This window comes from Branchiostoma floridae, chromosome 14 (assembly GCF_000003815.2).
Source record: "Branchiostoma floridae strain S238N-H82 chromosome 14, Bfl_VNyyK, whole genome shotgun sequence".
NCBI lineage: Eukaryota > Metazoa > Chordata > Leptocardii > Amphioxiformes > Branchiostomatidae > Branchiostoma > Branchiostoma floridae.
The window spans coordinates 5,854,081-5,874,786 of record NC_049992.1 but is presented as its reverse complement, the minus strand read 5'-3'; the positions used below and the strand labels follow the sequence as shown (position 1 = coordinate 5,874,786).

General features: G+C 40.7%; 2 protein-coding genes across 2 annotated transcripts in view; both read right to left on the bottom strand.

Annotated features, from left to right (window-relative positions):
• Positions 1-133: 133 nt before the first annotated feature.
• LOC118430043 lies at positions 134-6,350 on the bottom strand. Its single transcript, XM_035840748.1, has 3 exons — positions 6,296-6,350; positions 5,580-5,645; positions 134-921 (listed from the first exon to the last, which is right to left on the bottom strand). Exons 1-3 carry the CDS (start codon positions 6,348-6,350, stop codon positions 134-136), a joined length of 909 nt encoding a protein of 302 aa, XP_035696641.1.
• A 9,712-nt stretch (positions 6,351-16,062) lies between these two features.
• Positions 16,063-20,706, bottom strand: part of LOC118431066 — a 7,895-nt gene continuing 3,251 nt past the window's right edge. The window contains exons 3-5 of the mRNA XM_035842148.1: positions 17,795-17,949; positions 17,197-17,325; positions 16,063-16,445 (exon numbers count right to left, since the gene is read on the bottom strand). Coding sequence (XP_035698041.1) covers positions 16,143-16,445; positions 17,197-17,325; positions 17,795-17,949 — 587 coding nt within the window. The 3' untranslated portion in view covers positions 16,063-16,142. The remainder of the gene's footprint in view (positions 16,446-17,196; positions 17,326-17,794; positions 17,950-20,706) is intronic.

Sequence of the window (20,706 nt, the reverse complement as noted above, 5' to 3'; positions counted from 1 at the left end):
ATTTACGTAGATAAGATGGTTTTCCCTACGAGTTACGGGAAATAAAATAGGCTGCCTACGCCTTACGTCCAATCCACGGTAGACTGGATTCCAGGTTAATGTCACGACGTTTCTATCTAAAAAGTTCACTCACTCACTCGTCCTCTTGCACGTGGTGCGTAGAGCCGACTGAATTCACTAGGGACCTCCACCATCCTCTGTTTGTCGCTGCAAGCTGCGCCTGGTGGGGGGTGATGTTAATGGTGCGCAGATCTCGGGACACCACGTCCATCCAGCGGGTGCGGGGCTTCCCCCGTGGGCGACGCCATCCTGCCTGCTTTGGGTTGAACTCGAGCAGGGCTCTGGTGGGGTGCTCTGGGGGGAGCCGGAGGACGTGCCCGTACCATCGAACCCTTCTCATGGCTGCAAGGGAGGAGGCGGGAGGTTGTCCGGTCAGCTCCCTGAGTTCACTGTTGCGCACGTGCTCGTGCCAACGGGTGCCAGTGATCCTCCTCAGAGCTCTAGAGTCGAATCCGTCGAGCCGGGCTGCCAGAGTGTTGTTCAGTGCCCAGGTTTCCGAGCCGTACAGGAGAACTGAAATAACCGAGGAGTTGTAGACTCGTTGTTTGGTCTGCAGGGAGATATGACGATGTCGCCAGAGTGGTTTCCATAGGGACTGTAGGACAGCTGAGGCCTGGGCGCGTCGTTGGTTGACCTCGGGTTTCAGGTCACCTGTCTTGGAGATTATTGAGCCAAGGTACTTGAATGAAGAGACGAAGTTCACGATGCACTGATTGAAGATGAGGGGCTCAGGGTCCGGGCCGTCTCCGATGTGCATGAGCTCTGTCTTGCTCCAATTGATGCTGAGACCAAGCTTCTTGGCCTCCTCATCGTAGACCGTGAGGGCTTCTGCCAGTTGGTCCAAATCATCGATCAAATCATCTAAAAAGTAATGAATCCTTTTTGCCTGAGCGTGTGACGTAGGGGGTCTTAAAAGAACTTCTGTGTTATACTAGATCTGTGATACTCTTATATATATGGTTGTCTTCTAGTGACCTGTACTTTGCTCGGTTGGGAAAAATGTACAATCAAGGTCCTTATTCATTCATTTAATAGAGTTACATTCCAGTTGTGGCGACCATGTTGGATTTCTGGGGTCATCCGGGGTCATGGCACCAGAACGAGACTGGAGGTGGTGCCAGCTGGGCGTTCTACTATATAGGCTGTATTGCAGACATAAGTATGCCATCTTCGGGAGTGGATTTCACCCCTCTAAGGTTAACAACTGCGCAATATATGCCTGTTATCTATAGAAAATATTGTTTTGGACATTTGAACTTGATTTTGGTGATATTTTTTATTAATATTTCACATTTTTTGACGGGTGACCTGAGAACAACTAATGTCAGTGTTTATATCCTCCATGTGCCCTGTATATCGGTAACTGTGATTAAACCCTACAAAAACATGGAAATATCGGAATGACAGACCTTTGAGTAGAAATTTAGAAGACATTTTGCTGTTCTGACAGTGTTTTTATTGTTTTATTTTAGTTTAAACAACATACCCCGTAACAAAAATGTCCACATGTTGCATAACATTGTGGGATGAAATGTAGCAGATTGTTTACTGTTGTTTTTGGCAATTCTTCAATGCCAAGGTGGAAAAAAAAACATAACTTTGATTATAAGTGCCAGTGGAGGAGGGATTGTAGCCTGAGTGTCATCCTAGGTAGATTATTGGGGCTCCCATACCCATCCCTCACAAACCAGAGGGGTGAGTATGACAGCCTCGGTAACCAACTACGATACTCAGGTTAGAGTCGCCACTCACTTTACTCTAAAAGTGGGCTTCATGCCAGTTTCAGATCAGTGTGGGTGGAAATGTGACAGAATATTCACAGATGCTGCGAAGATCTGTTCATAAAACTATGTATTACTAAGTTCTATCACCAATTTACCCCTGTAGCTCTTCAAGTGGGATAAACCCTACAAATGTAAAATGTTACAAGGGACAAAGTGATATGCTATGTCTAGTCTACTATGTCTACACTCAGGCAACAATTCCTCTTCCACTGACGATAAAATTTACGTTTTTCTCCACATTGGCATTGAAAAATCCCTAACAGAAAAAAATCTGCTACATTTCATCCCACAATTTTATGGACCCAAAATGCGGGGTTTGTTGTGTAGGGTTATGTTGTTTAAACTAGAATAAAACAATAAAAAACATGAATTGGGAAGAAAGTAAAGGAGCACACCCGGCATGATATTCCCATAGAGCATAGTTTGCAGAACGGATCTTGGCATCAATAAATTATCAGAACAACTGCCAAATGTCTTCTAAATTTCTATTCGCAAAGATGTCATCCCCATATTTTATGCATTTGTAGGGTTTAATCCCAATAGTAAACCTACTATATACATATACTACAGCTACCAATACAAAGCACTCATGGATGATATAAACACTGACACTAATTGTTCTCAGGTCACCCATTAAAAAATGTGAAAAATTCATTTAAAAAATATGACCAAAATCAAATTCAAATGTCCCAAAAAATATTTTCTATAGAAAACAGGCATATATTGTGCAGTTTTTAACCTTAGAGGGGTGAAATGCACTCCCGAAGATGGCATACTTATGTCTGCAATACAGCCTATATAGTAGAATGCCCAGCTGGTACCACCTGCAGTCTCGTTCTGGTGCCATGACCTCGGATGACCCCGGAAATCCAACATGGCCGCCACAACTGGAATTAATTCTATTCTGATGTGGACGTTGGCATTGCATTTGCAGTGATTTTGATGTGAGGCTAGTTATCTAGGACAGGTAGACGGTAGAACGTGTCCATGCTGAACACCTGATGCACCTGTCGTGAGGGACCTGCTTTCTTACACCGAAGGGCGAGGTGTATGCTTCACTTGGTCATGAAAGTGACAACGCTGATGACCTTCGCAATGTTGTAAAGAGTGATGGTGATGATTCCCGTGATATGTAATGACATCATGATACATTGAAGGAGACCTCCTTTCCGCGATCGGTTTGGCGATGATGATCCCACTTAATATCATAATTATGGCAAACGCTACCAGACATCGGTGCATATTCATGGGGATATTGTTGTCTGTATTTCGTTGGAGCGTTACTGTTAAGAGAGAAAAATGAATATCTATGAACCATGTCGACATGCCATGCATGTAGTCTACAGGAGTAACAAATTCTTTCACGTGGAACCGAAATGATGGAACCGAACGTCGATTAGGTAGGAATCCCACACAAACTTTACATAACTGCTAGATTTTAATGACACATTCAAGACTTCACTAAGAATGTCCCAACTTTGCTGTAGTTTATACCAGACTGACAACACTGGCTATCATACGGAGAATAATTAGCCAGGAGAGTTTTGCTACCAGAGCCCCCGTACGAAAGCCTGGTGGAGGCTAACTTTGCTGCATGGAACGGGGAACTGTTGACTTTCTACCGATCGAATTCTATGTAAGAAAAACAACGTCGCATGCATGATTGTTTCTTAGTCAAAACAACATTATTGGTGGCGACTATACGTATACACGTTTTCCATGAGAAAAAGAACTGTTCAGGAGTCTTATTTGGATATTACGCCATAATGATATAAAAAATTCAGGAATTATAAACTTGACGAGCATATCACACCCTGCAAATTTGGTTATCGTACAATAAGCCGGTTTTGAAATTCCCCCCCAGTCCAGGAAATGCCAAAAAAGCCCAGTCTGGATAGGGTTTACTTTTATTCCCGACCACAAGACCTTCAAACCCTAGTGCAGATGTGAAGCTTTTTGAAGTATGTTTTTTCATTGACATGGGTTCGAAATTGGAGAATATGAACCTTTCTGGCAACCTTTTTAATTTGAAAATGCCAAATTCGTCTACAATAGAAATGTATGTCACAATCCTTCGCTCATTTTTGTTCTGTAAACATTTTCTGATTTATTTTTGCAGATGCAAGCCGTGTGAAGAGGAAAGGTCCTAACTTCCTTATGATTTTTGTTTGCCCATTGGCAGAAAGAAGGAAGACAAGTGTGATCTTTTTCAGTCTTTCTTATTACCAATAACATAACAAATGCATGCAACTTGGTATAAGTATAGCAATCAATCGTGTTTTACGAGTCTTATCAAAGGGTGTAGATAAAGTTGGTCTTACTTACATTGGTCTTAACATGTAGAAAGTCGCGTGCTCGCGTCTTTACAGATGATCGTTGAACAAGAGATGTATTACCTTGCTGATATGTCATATATTACTCGTGGTTCATTCAACGCTACGTCAGTATACACGATATAAATGGGACTATCCAACATTCAACGAAGGTGAGTAAAATTCCAATTCGCACGTGTTAAATGAGTTTAATAACTTGTGTAGTATCGATCTGTTATAATCTGCTAAACATGACCCTAAAACTGTGCACCATTGAACAGATTTGTTTGCTACAAACTATAAGCCTTAACTATGTACTATGAAAATCATACTATCATTCAATGTTTTGTAGCTTTTTTGCACGAATTATGCTGGTCCCTAGTACTAAACTTTCAATTTGGTTCTGGATATTTGCTTTAGCTTTCATTATTAAAATTCGAATAATCGATGATGATTATGCAAATCTCTCACTTCAACTGCTCGGTGACAAATGTTTTATGCACGAATAAACACATCACCAAGAAGTAGTGATGTCTTATCACTGGATGTACATGGCTTCTTGGATTTACATGGCTTCCTCTGGTACGTCTGTGGACAGGTCTAATGAGAAATACTTTATGAAAAAGATTCCAATGATACTTCTTTTGATTGAGTAAATTTGCTCCTCAATAGCCTTATCACAAGTTATCAATATCTATTCTACAGTGATCTGCCTGCAGTTCACCTGCCCTTCGCTGAGCGTCATGAAAGCAAAAGGGGTCAAAAGTGAATGAGCCAGAATCCATCGTTCGTCGTCACAGTTTCTATATGTATAGATTGGACGCCAAACCTGAACATAATGTGGTAGATGTCATTCCATGGTAAAACTCAACAATCTGTGTATCTATTACAATAAAGGAAGCATCGGAGTTGATTAACCCATTTACGACATTTCATTGTGGAGGCTAACTTTATAGTAAATCTATAAAAATTTCAGCTTAAGCGACAATGCAAACTTATCTTATGATTTTTTCTTCTCCCATGTAAAGTATAAAAGTTTTGAAACTGTATATTTAACGCAGCCAGACGATCAATTTCTTTCTGCAGCGCCCCTTGTTATCGTCGAAGTCAGATGTTATTAACTTTGACAGATGTAATATTGATGGTTGCCCGCATCACCCTGTGTCAGTAATTACTTGAGAGAGGAAGGTCAATATGGGAATTCAACACATCGATTTAAAGACGCGTCGCACATTTTTAGACACATTCATTATGGGATAGTTTATTTACTTTTAGTTATATGTTTATGAATTTCTTTAAGTGAGTAATTTTTTGCTATAATTCCAAATCTGCTGTTATCGTAAAGGTGATCAACGGTAATTACACTGTCATAGCTGTTTGATAGCCTTCGGCATATCTTAAGGCCTTGCGTTTAACAGCATACCTTCTGTTGACACATCTGCTACCCTCTTCAATAATGACGACTTCTCTAGATGACCGTTCCCAAACACTGAGAACATGAGAGGTACCACAACATTCATTACGTGTCATAGACTGTCATATTTTATCCCCTCTGCAACGCATTTCACTTGCTGTTCTCATTCTAAACCTATGTGTAAAACTTAGCGAGTTTCTGTACCCCTTACAAGGTTCCCTCTCACCACTCCAACAAAACAAGGTGCAATCAATGCTGTGAGGTTGGGAGAATGCCGCAAAGTATGCCGGGTAAGAGCTACCTACCGCGCAGCCGTTTAAACACATTCAAATGTTGACAACCTGTCAATTAAAGACCGAGATTTTGGATTGTTTCAACACATATAAAACCGAGCACAAGGGTTGAAAAGGAGTGTTTACAGTTACGATGCATATATATGGTTTGATATGTTTTGCGTCTCATTGTGCGTTTGGGTGTCAAGCTCACTGAGGCGCAAAACCGTATCTAACTACAGGTGTCAAGGGTCAGCCATTCAAACTCGTCTTGATATGTTGGCGACGTCAACGTCATTGAAAAAAAAATGGTGTATCTTTGCACTTTGCATCTAAAGTAGTTTTGAATTGATTTTCTTTTCTTGTCTGCCGTTTCAGTGCCTTTTTACACATTCTCAAACGATTAACTTTCTAACTTACAAACACGAGTTATGTATGCCCTCCGGGGTTCACCTTGAGAGGACGTCTCTATCCCTGGCCTTCTTAGACAAGGCTTGACCCCCTCCATTGTTATCAATGTCAACAGATAGCAGAATGATGGATGTCTCTGGTTTTATTTTTGGTGTCCCCTTCGAAGCTTCTGCGTACATCGCACGTTTGAGATGGAAGATTGCGCTAACAGCGACACGTGCGTTCGTTGACCTTACCAGCATTGTGACCTTTGCTGTTTAAAACAACAAACCTCAAGTGTGATTAATGTGTTCAGTAATTAGCTTACATTGCAAGTAATGAACGATTGCTCACAATCGAACTCACAAAAAGACACTTTTCAGAAAGAGACAAGGCTAGAGTCAAGGTCACGAACACAGTGTGCGTGTCAATATAGTGGTTCGGTTTTACAGACAGTAAAAACAGCAAAATATTTGAAAAGGTGGCAAAGATTCTCTTGTGCACGACAGTGATGGGGAAACTGTGCTAAATGATACAGAGATATTGTCCGGGTTTGTTTATGGCGTTTGTTGGGTTATGGCGTGAACTTACAACTGAATACTGTAATAACCGAGTGCTACTGCAATGTAAATGTCCTCCACTGATCGCAAAATAAAACAAAGTTTTACCATGGAATGGCAAAAATCCACCACAGTGTAGTCAGGTTCAGGGTTCAATTTAAAGATATAAAAAATATAAAGACTAACGAATTTTAGCTCACTTTTGATACCTTTTTGTTTCCATAACGCTCAGCGAAGGACATGTGAACTGCAGGCAGTGTAGCGTAGTATAGATAAGGGTATTGAAGAGCAAATTTACGCAATCGAATGAAAGAAATATCATTACACTATTCCTCATGTAGCCTTACTATACTATACACAATATGATTTCTAGGGTCTTTTCATTCACTGTACCGCACTGCTGTAGACACCAACTACCACATTAATGGCACAAATACTTTGTTATGCGCCCTTGACCCGAGCCATGTCTTTTTCTTCCTTTTTGCTATTTTGATGGTGGTGTGATCAGGTTTGGTGGTGGCGTGATCAGCGCACTTACCTACGCATTTTTGAATATGACAATTGTGATTGGTCAAATCACAGTCACAGTCAGTGACGCTTATGCTATTTATAGGCTGCTATATATAGGACAATATATTAATATGCTAAACACCAAGTTGCCTATACAGTTGGAGATCGGACAGCTAACTGACACTGCCGACTTCGTCGACAACGAAACTTACTTGTAAGTACTGGTCTCGTCCACATTCTATTATTTCATAATTGCAATGATATCTAAAAAAATAAGAATACTGATTTTTTTCGAACGCCCGACTTTGTACTTACGGGGAACAACCAGTGACACTTGTTGTGTCCTCACAATTAAAGACCATTCCTGTAAAGTGTGTACCACCGCTACTAGATCCCTTATTGTACCCTTTTAAATGTGTTATTGGAGAGATTTTAGTTCTTTAGCTACTTTATAAATCTGTGTGTGATAGAGATTGACATTTTCACCGTCGCTTCAGGGCCATGACACACCAATGGTTTTGGGCGGGTACATTTAAGCACGACTGAGGTCCCTTCTAATACGGGAGCCGTCTGAAACGCGAGTCGTAACTCAAGGGATCATGTTAAATTTGACATTTTTTTTTCTTCTCGGTGAGTCTTTTTTTAACGATGGCATGTTTGTTACGGGGACGCCAGCCGAATTTGTAAACCACTCTTGCGTCGACCGTACTTTACACCGTACCAGGTAGCGTCTGTCCCGGCGTCCAAAATTGGACGTGCCCCAGGCCACGTCGGCCGAACAACGACCTCTTAGACACAGACGAAGTTAGGACTGACTAGTAAGTAAAACGCCTATATTCCGATCATGTTTGATTTCTTAAAAGGGAAGAAGTGAGATAGAGAACTGGTATACGTAAGGACATGAGTTAAGTGGACATGTTGAAAATAATAACATGAACAGAAATTTGGTTAAAAACATACAAACCTAACTGCTACGACATTCTGCTTAACGTAAATACAATGAAGATCAAGCGAAGCTCAAGTGAACGTTTTTCAAGCTTCGGCCGACCGTCCTCAGCGCTTGGCAGACACCTGGACGTGCTTGAGCAGATATGGCAACGCCCGATGCCCGCGCCTGATAAATACTGTCAAATGTATCAAATCAAAAACGTCCTGAAGCAAATGATATGACAAACGGTCTAACGGATTTTTTGTTACTTAAGATTTTACCTTTCAGATACCTTTTGTTCAGAATAATTATTCAATACAATATCTATAACGAATTTCTATCCTGAACTCAATCAGATGCTCAATGTAATAGTGAAAACCGACTGAAGCCTTGTCTTACCAAGTGACGGTTCGTTTGCTTCGCCAAGAAGTTGATGTTTTCTGTTACATGGGTCTGTATGTAGGTCAACAGCATATAAGTTGAGAAATTGTGAATGGATCTTTTTGACTTTTTAAAGGCATGCCTAGTTCAAAAACGGTTTACCTGACGTTTTTCTACGGTAAAGCAGCTAGCTTGGTATTTTTTGCGGCAGCACAGGTCAAAATGCAGCTGGGGGGTTTCACGATATTTGGTAGGTGTGTAGCGGGTGTGGAGAGGATTGTCAAGTGCGAAAATGGTTTAGCTAGCTTTTACCTGTGGTTCTGTAACTGACTTTGTACGTAAGTGCGTTTGTCTGCATAACAAGATAACTCGAGATGTTCTTGATGGATGTTAATGATATTTGATGGATAGCTAGGGGTCACAAAAGGGAGGTCATATTTGATAATGGGCCTCCTGGTGACTGGTTTTGGTACTGCAAGTGTGCATCAAACTTTTCACTGAAATATTCTTGAAGTGCCAGGTTTATCATTTCTGATTGGTGGATAGCTGTTGGGACAGGGAGTAAATGGTGTAAGTTTGTCCCCCCCTAACAGCTTGTTTGGAACTGCAGTGGGTCTTATAGTTTGTAACTTTTGAGAAGGAAAACTTCAGACGGCATTGATGGGTATTTTTTGGGGGGGGTGGGGGGTGGTGGGTGCCTAAGTACCTTGGGTGATAATCAACATAATAAAAGTAATGAGATGCAAATTATGCAAATCAATATCTATTTTGAATAACTACTTAGAAAAGCTTCCATGACCGCTGTATCATACTGCATTCTGTGTTAACGTTGGCACATGTGATTCACAGCTGGTGTCTTTAGATCTAAGCCAATAGGTCAACATGATACAGCTGGCATTATTGTAGTTGGGCTATTGGAAAACAAAACTGGTTTCATGGGTATAAGGACAGCTCGGCACATGGACACCTCGGTCCGGACATTTCGGCCCCAGGCCGAGGACATTTCGGCCCAGGCTCGGAGGACACTTCGGACGCGCTAGTTCTTATGTGCGTGGGCATGCTATGCAATGTACAAATTAATCAAAAAGCTATGTGAAACGCAACGATAAAACATATTTCCAATATGGCGATCCGGTAGTTGTACAGTAAAAATATTTGAAACAGGTCGCGTTGTGGAGTACCTAGGACAGTTTAAGACGATTAACTCCACATCGCAGTAGGTTAGACTTCATGGAAGCTAGGGTCGTGCAGAAAACCGGAGCAAAAAGGAATCTTCATGCCCCAGAAACGCAAGAAAACGTATTCGCTAATGGTATTTTTCTCGAGTAGACATGAGAACACTTTATAAAACTGTATAAGCAAGGTACAAGTAAAATTATATGTCCTAAAATTATACGTTAATTTAGTCAATTCGGGCTACGTGTTAGATAAATATCGTGGACTGGACCCGGGGCCGAAGTGTCCTCGGCTTGGGGCCGAAATGTCCTGATTGGCAGGGGGCCGAAGTGTCCATGTGCCGAAGTGTCCGACATTCGTTTAATGAAGATAACTTAAGTGAACCTGATGATAGACCAAGGGAGATGCTAATTATGTAAAATAAAGAGCTAATTTGCATAATTGATGAAATCCAATACATTCCATGATAGTACAGGTTGTATTATGTGTCATCTGTCACTGAGAAAGAAAGGAATATCGATAAATATCAATTATGCAAATAAGGACCTCAATTGAATGATTAATGTGAACAAACTTTAATACTATGTTGGTAAATGATAAGATTTCTTACCATCGCCAAAAACAGGTCGCGGTATGTTTATGGTTGTGCCATGGTGGGGTGGCTGCAGTGTGGTTGTGTATGTATGTCATCAGCATAACTCTAAAAGCTGAGTGAGACCTTAGACTTAGAGTCCCGAATAAAGACACTATCCATAAGAAGCCTTGATTATTTGGCAAAGGTATGTGTTTCGTGAAGCTCAAGTTTAGAAATGTAAAGCGAAAGTGTGTATGTCGTCAACTATTTCTACCAACGTTATAAATCTGTGTAAAAATCTGGTCCACTTTTCGTATTGCCGAACCCTTCATTGTGTCCATCGGAGCCCTGGGCAGGGGACAGAAATAACACATATCGGCTCCATGTGGAGTTCATACGTACGATGTTGCCGTAACTTTAGTAACTTCCTTATAGTTTGATATCTGCTGTCTTTATATTTTGTTGTTATAAATTACATGCAAATCGCTCCGGTTGTGGACGTTATTTTTTTTTGTTCTCAATCATGAGCCGTGAGTAATTGTGAGCTACACCCTGCGACGTTACATACCTCTGAATATAGTTGATCAGGTGTCACAGTACGTCTCTGTATCTTATATCTTATCTAGTCTCTTGCTTGCCATCTATACATTCGACGCTTGAGATACCAAGAGGGCGCTGTGAGACCAATATGTGTCGGCTCCAATCCTGCTGCTGTTGCTCACTCCAAAAGGGGTCACTCGCTGTTGGGATCATCGATTTGGTAGATTTACATTGAATTCTGTCTTTCCATTTACGTAATTGCCAAAGGTTATGAAGACCTGTTTACACATGAAAAAGATTATGAAATATACGAATCCAGCGTTTAGCATTCATCAATCTGTATTACTAGCATCTATGTTTTCTCCGAGTTGGTATGTCCTAATTCAATGAATGACAACAAAATGCACAATATAAGCATGCACAATACTAATGCAAAATGTGTGCATACAGATCCGTTTGAAAGAAAAATCCGAATAACAAAAAAAAAACACTACATGATTCGAGCACGAAAATATGATATACGTATACATAGTCATTGAATATTTATCCATATAAAAGTATCCACAGACATAGAGTAGTATGAATTGGCAATATCAAGTACTGGTTAATAATCTTTGACATCAGCACGTACTACGGTAATTGCATATGATATTTGTACTTCACAGATCCTGTCCGCGACAGGACTAGGCTTGGCGGTTTGGTCAATTGTGACTGATGGTGGTGCTGGTAAAATAAATGTTCCTTATGTGACATTCTGATTGTCTTTCCACTATTGGTGTCAAGAATATGTTAGCTACACTGTTGAAACCGCCATAACAGCTACTCATATAAATATAGATAATTTGTGGCGATTATTTTCAGTACAATTCTACATCTAATTGTTGTTGGGTTCCATAAGATATATCTGGGTCATGTTTATCATTTTACCTTCCAGACATTAGCGGCTACCTCTTCGTCGCTGTCTGTGCCATCTCCATCGTGTTCTCCATCGTACTCATCTTCGGTGCTGTGAAGGTCAGTAATCACGTAATAAAAAGTGTAGTTTTTAATACACGTTTGAAACAATGTGGAAGGCCGGTATAAGACAGCATTTTGCGGTAGTTTTTGTTTGTGGTCAAGAATTTACCGCGAAAACTGCGAACATGAAACCACAGAGAACTTTCAAAATGTTTACTTTTCTCCAAAGTTACTTTTAATTCTTGCCCTCGTCGGTCGATCCTTTGGACTTTTAACACATGTTTGCACTATTTCGTAAAACTGATTTGTATACGTTTATTTCATCGTAATCAGTTGAAATATATAAATTGTCTTCATACTTTAAAACAAAAGTTTCGTATATAACAATCATTAATATCAATTTGTAGTTTGTGAATATTACAAATATTATATTTCTGTGTATTACGTACTTTGTTTGTCCTTTTTTTACGTTACGTCCAGGAAGATTAAGTCTTGTGTATTTATCATGTATGTTAGCTAATGGAGGGAATTAAGTATCAAGTATCAAGTACACTGACCAACGTTAACAACAGAGTGGCAATTGATTCTTGTGCTTCTTGTTGTGAGTTCCGATGTTGTACTCATCGTGATAAATGTTACAGAACAATGCCTGCGCGTGCCTTGCTTGGATCATCTGGTCAAGCATCTGCTTGGCACTGGACATCGCCTTGTTGGTGATGTTCTCTGTAGTTCTTGCTGAAGTGTACACAGCAACCGTCATAGGAGTGAGTATGATACACGGTAGTAATCTCCAAGCAGATGTTGGGAGTAAAATCTTGACGTTACTGGCTGTCTCATCTGATTAGAAAACGGAATCGGCAGAAAACGTGGCGATTTAGTCTCCAAACATCTGCTTGTAAATAGATACACAAAACACAGTGCGGTCTTGAAAACAGATGCCTGATGTCCCTATCATTACGGCCCATGTGGTAAATTTGCTCTTATGACGAGCTCTTATGAATAGCTTTTATCATGTACCAACTGCCCATAATTCAGTCTAAGCAATGTTCAAAAAAGAAAAGTGACACCCAAACTAGTACTATCCTCTTTACTACGCGAACATTGCCATTGTTTGTTACTCAGTTTGACATGTTGATCTGTCTACATTATGTTTCCACAGGTCATCTTAGCCATCATTTTAGGCTTCATCATCGTCATCCTCGTTGTGACTTTCATTTTCTTGGTAAGTCTTAAAGAAAGAATAGCCTGTTTGTTTGTTTGCCTTGGTGTGTGTTCAAGTGTTCCCAGATTGAGTTGTAACCGGAAACCGATAGGATATGAAGGTTGATTTTGCCTGTGTCTAGATATTGACCACCTGGAACTGGTAGGAATGAACATTGGCACATGGCAAAAGTCAGGAACGAGGCCAGAAATGACATGTGCCCGACACAAGAGGATGTAATGCGTGTGGTGGACATGGTCGTGTTATATTTTGTCAAAAAAATGTGTACAAAAACTCACAAAGGTATGGGATCTTCAGTTTCTGCAACGAAAGGAAGGTTGCTACCAACAGTACAGTCTCATATGGGTTCTATTTGCAGTTAACGACTCACTTGCATGATTTCATGCATTTCAGGTCCCCAGCATCGTGGTCGTCAACTCCTTCCGTCTGGAACTTAACGAGGGTGCGGCTGGCAATCCCTCATCTTACCCGGTAAGACACACATTCAAGGCTCGGTCATGTTTTGTTCTAACAAGTGTAGCTAAGTCTTATCTCGTGTTGTTATTCCTGTGTGTGACATCAAAGAGCTATGCATGTTCATTAGACAGTGAGGAATTGGAATGGGTTAAAGATTGGGGTAAACCTTTCTGACAACCCTTTTTTATTTGAAAGTGCCAAGTCACGTCTACATACACTACAAGTGTAAATCTTCATTATGTTCTGTTAACATTTTCTGATTTAATTTTGCAGATGCAAGCCGTGTGAAGAGGATAGGTCCCAGCTTCCTCATGATTTTTGTCGCTCCCTTGACAGAATGAAGGAAGACAAGTGCCTTTTATTACCAATAACAAATGCATGCAGCTTGGTATCTAGCAATCAATCGGTTTACAAATAATCGTGTTTACAAGTCGTAACAAAGGGTGTAGATAAAGTTGTCCTTATTGACATTGGCCTTAACATGTAAAAAGTTGCATACTCGCGGCTTTACAACATTAATGATCGTTGAACAAGAGATGTATTACTTGTTTTACCTTACTGATATGTCGTATTATTCATTCAATGCTGAGCCAGTACACGTTTAGTAGTGCCTATTGCGCCTATTATACATTCAACGAAGGTGTGAGAAGTTCCATTCCGTGCGTCTTTAATGAGTTTAACAAATTATGAACATGTAAGCATTGATCTGTTTCACAGGTAGTACCCAAAAACTGTGTAACATTGAGAAGATGTGCTTGCTATAAACTATGAACTATAAGCTTTAAGTATAAAAATCATTCAATGGTTTGTAACCATATACATGCATGAATTACTTTCGTCACTAGTACTAAACTTTCCATTTTGGTTGTTGATATCTATATCGTCACATGTATATCGGTTTTTGCATTCTTCATTGAAACTTGGATAATCGATCATGATTACTTACAGTACTAGGTGGCAAATGCTACCATGCAATAAATTATACACCTAACTAAAGATGTAGTGGTGTCTTATCGTGGTGAACGGTATTATAAATTATCGTATTTCCTAATACCAAATGTAGTTCATATGCCTATCTCACTTTGATTGAGATTTTTTTTCTATTTCCTATGTTTACATTAAGTAAGGCCACGCTGACTTAACTTTATGGATGACATCCTATGGAGACCCCAAAACTATACGCGCAGGGCGAAAAATAAGAATCCAGCAAATAACAAAATGCTACTAAACCACAGGGCTGCAAAGCTGCTATTACGAATTGAACCACAGAATAAGATAGATAGATATAGATATAGATAGACTAGTTAGATAGTGGCCATGAGTGAAGTTGCCAACTTGATATTATTAAGTAGTACCACACTAGTGTCACTTTTACTACAAATTAAAGTTCACTTCTTGAATACAGGAACGAATGCTTTGTTGGCTCATAATGATACCATATTTTGTCCCTTCATTTCTTGTTACAACATTATTATGTTTTGTTGTCTTATTTTTATTGAATATTTTTTCTTTAAAAGTCTCTAAATATTTCATGGAAGTGAGGTCTACGAACTCTTGTTCAATCTGAAGGTTAACAGTACAAGAGAAAAATTAAGATGAAATAACGTCCTCATTTGCAAGAATACACCATATTACTTTGCAATTTGATAAATCACAAATATACTGAAAATTGTCTGAATGTTTCTTTTATATTGCATTCTAAAGCTGTACATTTTAAAGCAGGCCTCTTTTAAGATAGCCACAGTATGTTCTAAATAGTTTTTTTTAACGAAACAACCTATTTGATAAAATAATGTGGGTGTTTGAAATACGAGCATAGGAACGCAGTTTTCTTCAGATGCTAAAAGCTCAGTGCACACGTACCCAATGATTACTGGAGCTGCGATCCTATTTTTCGGTGAGCATGTAAAAGAAAATAAAGTGTGAATGTTTAACAAATACTTCACCCATCACTGATACGTGTGACAGTGTTCAGAGGTGTGGTTTGACCTTCAAGTTGATACATCAGTGACAATAGTTCACGTTTACCTCACGCATTCTTTAATAAATCATTAGACTCACCCTATAACATCAACTCTCAGAATTTCACTGGGTGTCATAATACCGCCACATCACAAACATTTTTAAAAAGGCCTTCTTAAGATTATAGATATCTGAAATGTAGACCTCATGATTATTGATACTGAATAGGTATATCTCTGTAAATCACTTTGAATTCAGGTACATGATACATAATTTTTCGTGTGGTGGTATCAAGGCACCCGATGCGGAATTATGGGAGTTGATGTTACCACCGTTTCAAATAGATAAACTCCAAACTCTTCAGAAGCTGAACTGTGCTACAACTCTGTAAGGCCCCCTTTTCACTTGGCATCGATCGCTTAGGGCTCTCACTGCGACCTAAATAGGATATCTGTAGCCTTCGCTTTCACACTGGGTATATCATACAAATACAAAGCGTAAAAATGTAACTGACAAGACAACAAAACACACCATTTAAAAAATATTCGTTTCTTTTCTATGCCATTCGTTGAGCGATCTGTCAAATTTTCGGTGGCAGAGAGAGTGCCGTCCTAGGGAAAAGGGGGTATAACGAATCAACAGATTCAGTTGAATGTGAATCCCTTATTGTCAGAGGGTGTCGAATAGCGTGTCTGGTAGGAGTTCTCATGTACGGATTGCATCTGCAACCCTGGATAAGGATAAGGGGCTTGTCTTCCGGGATAAGGAGGCGGTAGTCCATGCTGAACACCTGTAACACCTGTCGTAAGGGACGTCTTCTCACCTGCTTTCTTACACCGAAGGGCAAGGTACACGGTGACGCAAGCGAAAACGACGAACCCGATACTACTCCACAGCATGGAGTGAAACATATGGTCCCATGTGAACAGCCTCTTGAGCAAGACTTGCTGTAAGATGCATATGAGATAACAAAACAGTAGGTTATTGATATTGACTTTCCCAGTTTCATCACAATGATAGGGCTTTGGAAATCAAAGTAGGGAATTAGATATTCAATCACAGTAAAAATTCAGTTGTCATATATACTAGGATAAAATGACCAAAAAAATACAAACAAGGATAAACAATGTCTAAGCGACTACTCCAGTCTACAGTCTAAACTAAAATGTAACTTATTTGGTCTGACTTCTTTCTCTGGGACAGTGGAAGACAAAGGATCCCACCTTCTTTGTAGTTTGTGCGTTCTGTTCTGCTATTTTGTCTGTAAACGTTAAACTTGGAGAGATTGGGATAGAATTTAGCGGTCTCTTAAATAATGTGACCAAGTCCATCGAGTGGTCAGTCTTCACAGGCTTGACCCTATTCCAGATGCGGCGGCCATTTTGGAATTTTCCGGTTCATCCGGGCTCATTGCACCAAATCGATGCTAGCTCTGATTGAAGTCATGTATTAGGTCATAGTTGGGCCATTTTCCGTGGTAGTTTTGCCACTCTATTTTAAAATACTGCGGAATAGAAATATGTGACTCTCGTGTGTAGGAAATATTGTTTTGGACATTTTTAACACAATTTCGACAACTTTTTTGTTTATTTTTACAGTTGTTGATGGGTGAGTGGAGAACATTTGTCATCAGTATATTTGTAGTTTGCATCGGTTACCCTACAAAATGGTGCATCTCAATGTCACTGATTAGCTTACGTTGGTATCAGCTGGGTTGTACAGGCACTTGTAAGTCTGCCCGTCCGCGTGTTCATCTTGAAAGTTCTCGACTTCTTTCCGGTTCTCTTCCCAGCTTCTGTCACAAGGTGCAGTCACACACTGGAGGTCCTGGAGATCAAGAAGAACTATAAATGATAAGTTTGCTAATTGGTACATGTACATATAGAGAGACGTAGTGCAGTAGCCTTTTTGATGCCTTAGGGGCTGTGGGTAATGTTATCCAGCTGTACGGTACGGCACGGTATTCCATTTTGTAAGGCGGAGAAATTCACTCTTCTTTCACCACCTCACAAACTGAAGTCAGGTGCCCATTTTTACACCTGAGGTGACAGAGAAATATAGCGTTAAGTTCCCCTCCCTGTGCCAATATCTCAGTTGATGATATCAGCGACATGAAACTACTAAACAGTTTACTTAAGAATTCCAAACGACATACCAAATTACTGTAGTCATACTAGTTCGTACCTTTTGTGACTTGCCTATGGTGGCAAGCAAAGTAAGATTTTTACCATTATCATCATCATCATCACATATACACTGAAAATACGCAGAGGACATAGCATGACTGATGACATACCTCTCCTCTGTGCCCGTCTTTGTTGAGCCTTTGTTCAGTGTCGAACAGGACCCCGTTATTGGTGGTGCCGCCCTCATCAGCGTACGACACGGTGATACGCAGACAGGGGTACGCGGACTGACAGTTCTTTCCACAGTCACAGTCAGCTTTCTCTCCTACGTAATCCAATAAAACAGATTAAAGGGGGTATCAATTTTAGACTTCGAACGGGGCTTGTATTCTAGGGGGGGGGGGGATTTTCAGCGTTTGTCTCGATGGGGCAAACTCCCTTCCTCGGCAAACTCCCTTTCCGAACATAATAAAACCTAGCCTACGTTAAAAATCGCGAACTAGCGCCCCTCCCCCCTAAAAAAACCTAGCCCGCTCGAAGTCTGCAATGGAGGCTAGGGTACCCGGGTATTGGTATACGTTTGGGGACATCGTTTCGTCCTGCATTGTATTTCGGTTACCCCTTATAATGGGAATATCATGCAAAACGTAGAAATATGTGTGACTGAAAAATAAGACAAAACACAAAGCGTAAAAAGTCGCTTTATTATCAACGAAATTCGATGAGCGTTCTGTCAATACGCTCGCCCGCAACGACAATGCAAACGTGCGGTAGTTAAGTGAGATACACCCCCCTCCCTCTGAAGGAGTTGTTTAAACGAAAGAAGGTTTCAGAGTATACTCTCCGTGTAATATTTTTGTCTTTCGCCGCGCTTCCGCGGCGAAAGGCAATCAGACTGATATTAGATTGCTGTCCGTCTGTCTGTCCGTCCGTCCGTCCGGGTCGACCATGCCATACCGTGCTAGCGAGATATTCTACCCTGCAGATTCGATGGTATTGCCAAAGGCCATGCAAGTACTAGTATGTATGACATACGTATCGGCCTGCCATGAATGTGCTGCTTGGTTTATGCATGGCTTATTAGCAGGAATAAAGGACCTGCAATGTGCCCTGCACAACGTATTTGTAGACGTCTATTCAACCAAAGACCTCCGCGATTCAACTTGTACTATATCTGCAAGGTAAAGAGAAAACATTTAAGGTATCTTTGCGTACGTGTATTCGATGGATATCAGTCACACTTCGTTTCTCTTAGTGAATGCGGCGCGTACGAAAGGGTCCAAACGTTGTGGTGTCTTTCCTCCCAGTAGGTAGGGGTAGGTCGGACCTTACGATTAGGCGGTCAAGAAACACTGGGCAAGTTCCAAGGACGTTATCGTCCTTGGCAAGTTCAGAGCATAACAACGTTACAATGCCAGCAGTTGAAGGAAATCTTCATCTCACAATCTGTCACTACCACACGGCAATATTGCAATGTAATTGTGGAATATAGCGTTTTTCGTGTGCGTAGAAATGTAAAAGAAATTTTCTTTGACACGGGTGGGCGCAAAGCATCATGGGGCAGCAAAGAAAGTAGATAGCGGGGAACCCCCTACAGCTGTAGGATCAACCAATCAGAGGTGCGTATTGCGATCACGTGCACGTCTTAGCTAGCTGCAAGCGTAAAAAATCCTGGAATTGGGCGGGCAGTCTTCAATCCCAGTGTCAAAGATATTTCCACGGCTTGCGGAGCTAGCGGCAATGCGAAAAAAATCCTCGGCTTGCGCTGAGGAACTGGGCGGGCAGTCTTCAGTCCCAATGCCGTCGACTGGACAGCGGCGAGCACGTCGCTAGCTCGTGAAACACACAATGACGTAATTGCTGTTTGTTTTACTAGGGGTGAAACCGTCATTTCACCATGTTTCACTCTTTTGTCACGTAGGTGCAATATTTGCTTTCACCCTTCCATATTTACATGGGAACAATGCGAATCCGGGTGACACATTTTCACCGTGTTTCACCAACATTCACCCATTATGTGCCATTTTCACCGTACGCCGTGTGGTAATGATCAAGGAGGTTAAAAAGAGATGGTAGTTGCAATGGAAAGAGATCCTAAAATCTTCCTAAACTTCAACCTACACAAGAACAGCATCGGCTGTCCCGACATAGTCAGGAGAAAAGCAAGGTAAGGGGTGGACACAATAAACTATACAGCAAAATATGACTTTTAGCAAGGAGGTTAACCTCGTTGCTTTTAGTCCTTCTTTAACCTCCTTGCTTTTAGTCTTCAGATGCGCCATATGCATGACGGGTAAAATGTTGATTTGTACCTGTTTTTACAGATTTCATGTTTTTAAGAAACTGACAAATGTCGTAAGTGTTGTCCAAAATTTAACATTATTTGGCGGATATCCACAGTATTTGTTGTAGCATTCTAAAGCTATGAAAACTTCATAACTAAATAAAATGATAACATGCTCTTGGCCACAAAAGAAGTGACCAACAGTAATTATATTGTCTGGCTATGTTACATTTGCTATTTGACCTGGAGTCCAAATTTCTGGAGAATCATTATTTGTTTGATTGTTTGGTTGTTTGGAGGTTTGGTTGTTGAACCTCATATTTAAAACAAGGAGAGTTTTCGGTTTTTACAGTGAGTAGGTTAGTTCCAGTGCCACAAAGCCTGTGTCTACATCGAACATGTGTCTAGTTGTAACATATTTTGATTACCCCACAACTCGCTCATTTTTGCATCCCCTTTCCTTACAGAGAGAGCATTAAGCAGGTAGCTAAGCTGTTGGTGCAGATCCATGCCTTGGACCACGCCCTGCAGGTCGCCAGAGAACACAGCCTCAAGGATCTCAAACAGATGGTTGTCGGGCGGTAGCACATGGTTACCACACAGGATACTATACATCCTTCAGAAACTTGGGAACATGGGCTTTCAAAAAACTTACCACCTGTAGCTTTTACACTGGTCAGCTTGTGGTCATCTCATATGGTAAAGGATATCTAGTCCATTGTATAGTAAGTCCTTTCATGAACTAGTGATATTGAGTAGCACAAACTTAGATGGGGGAGTCGTTTGCGCGCCCTAGCT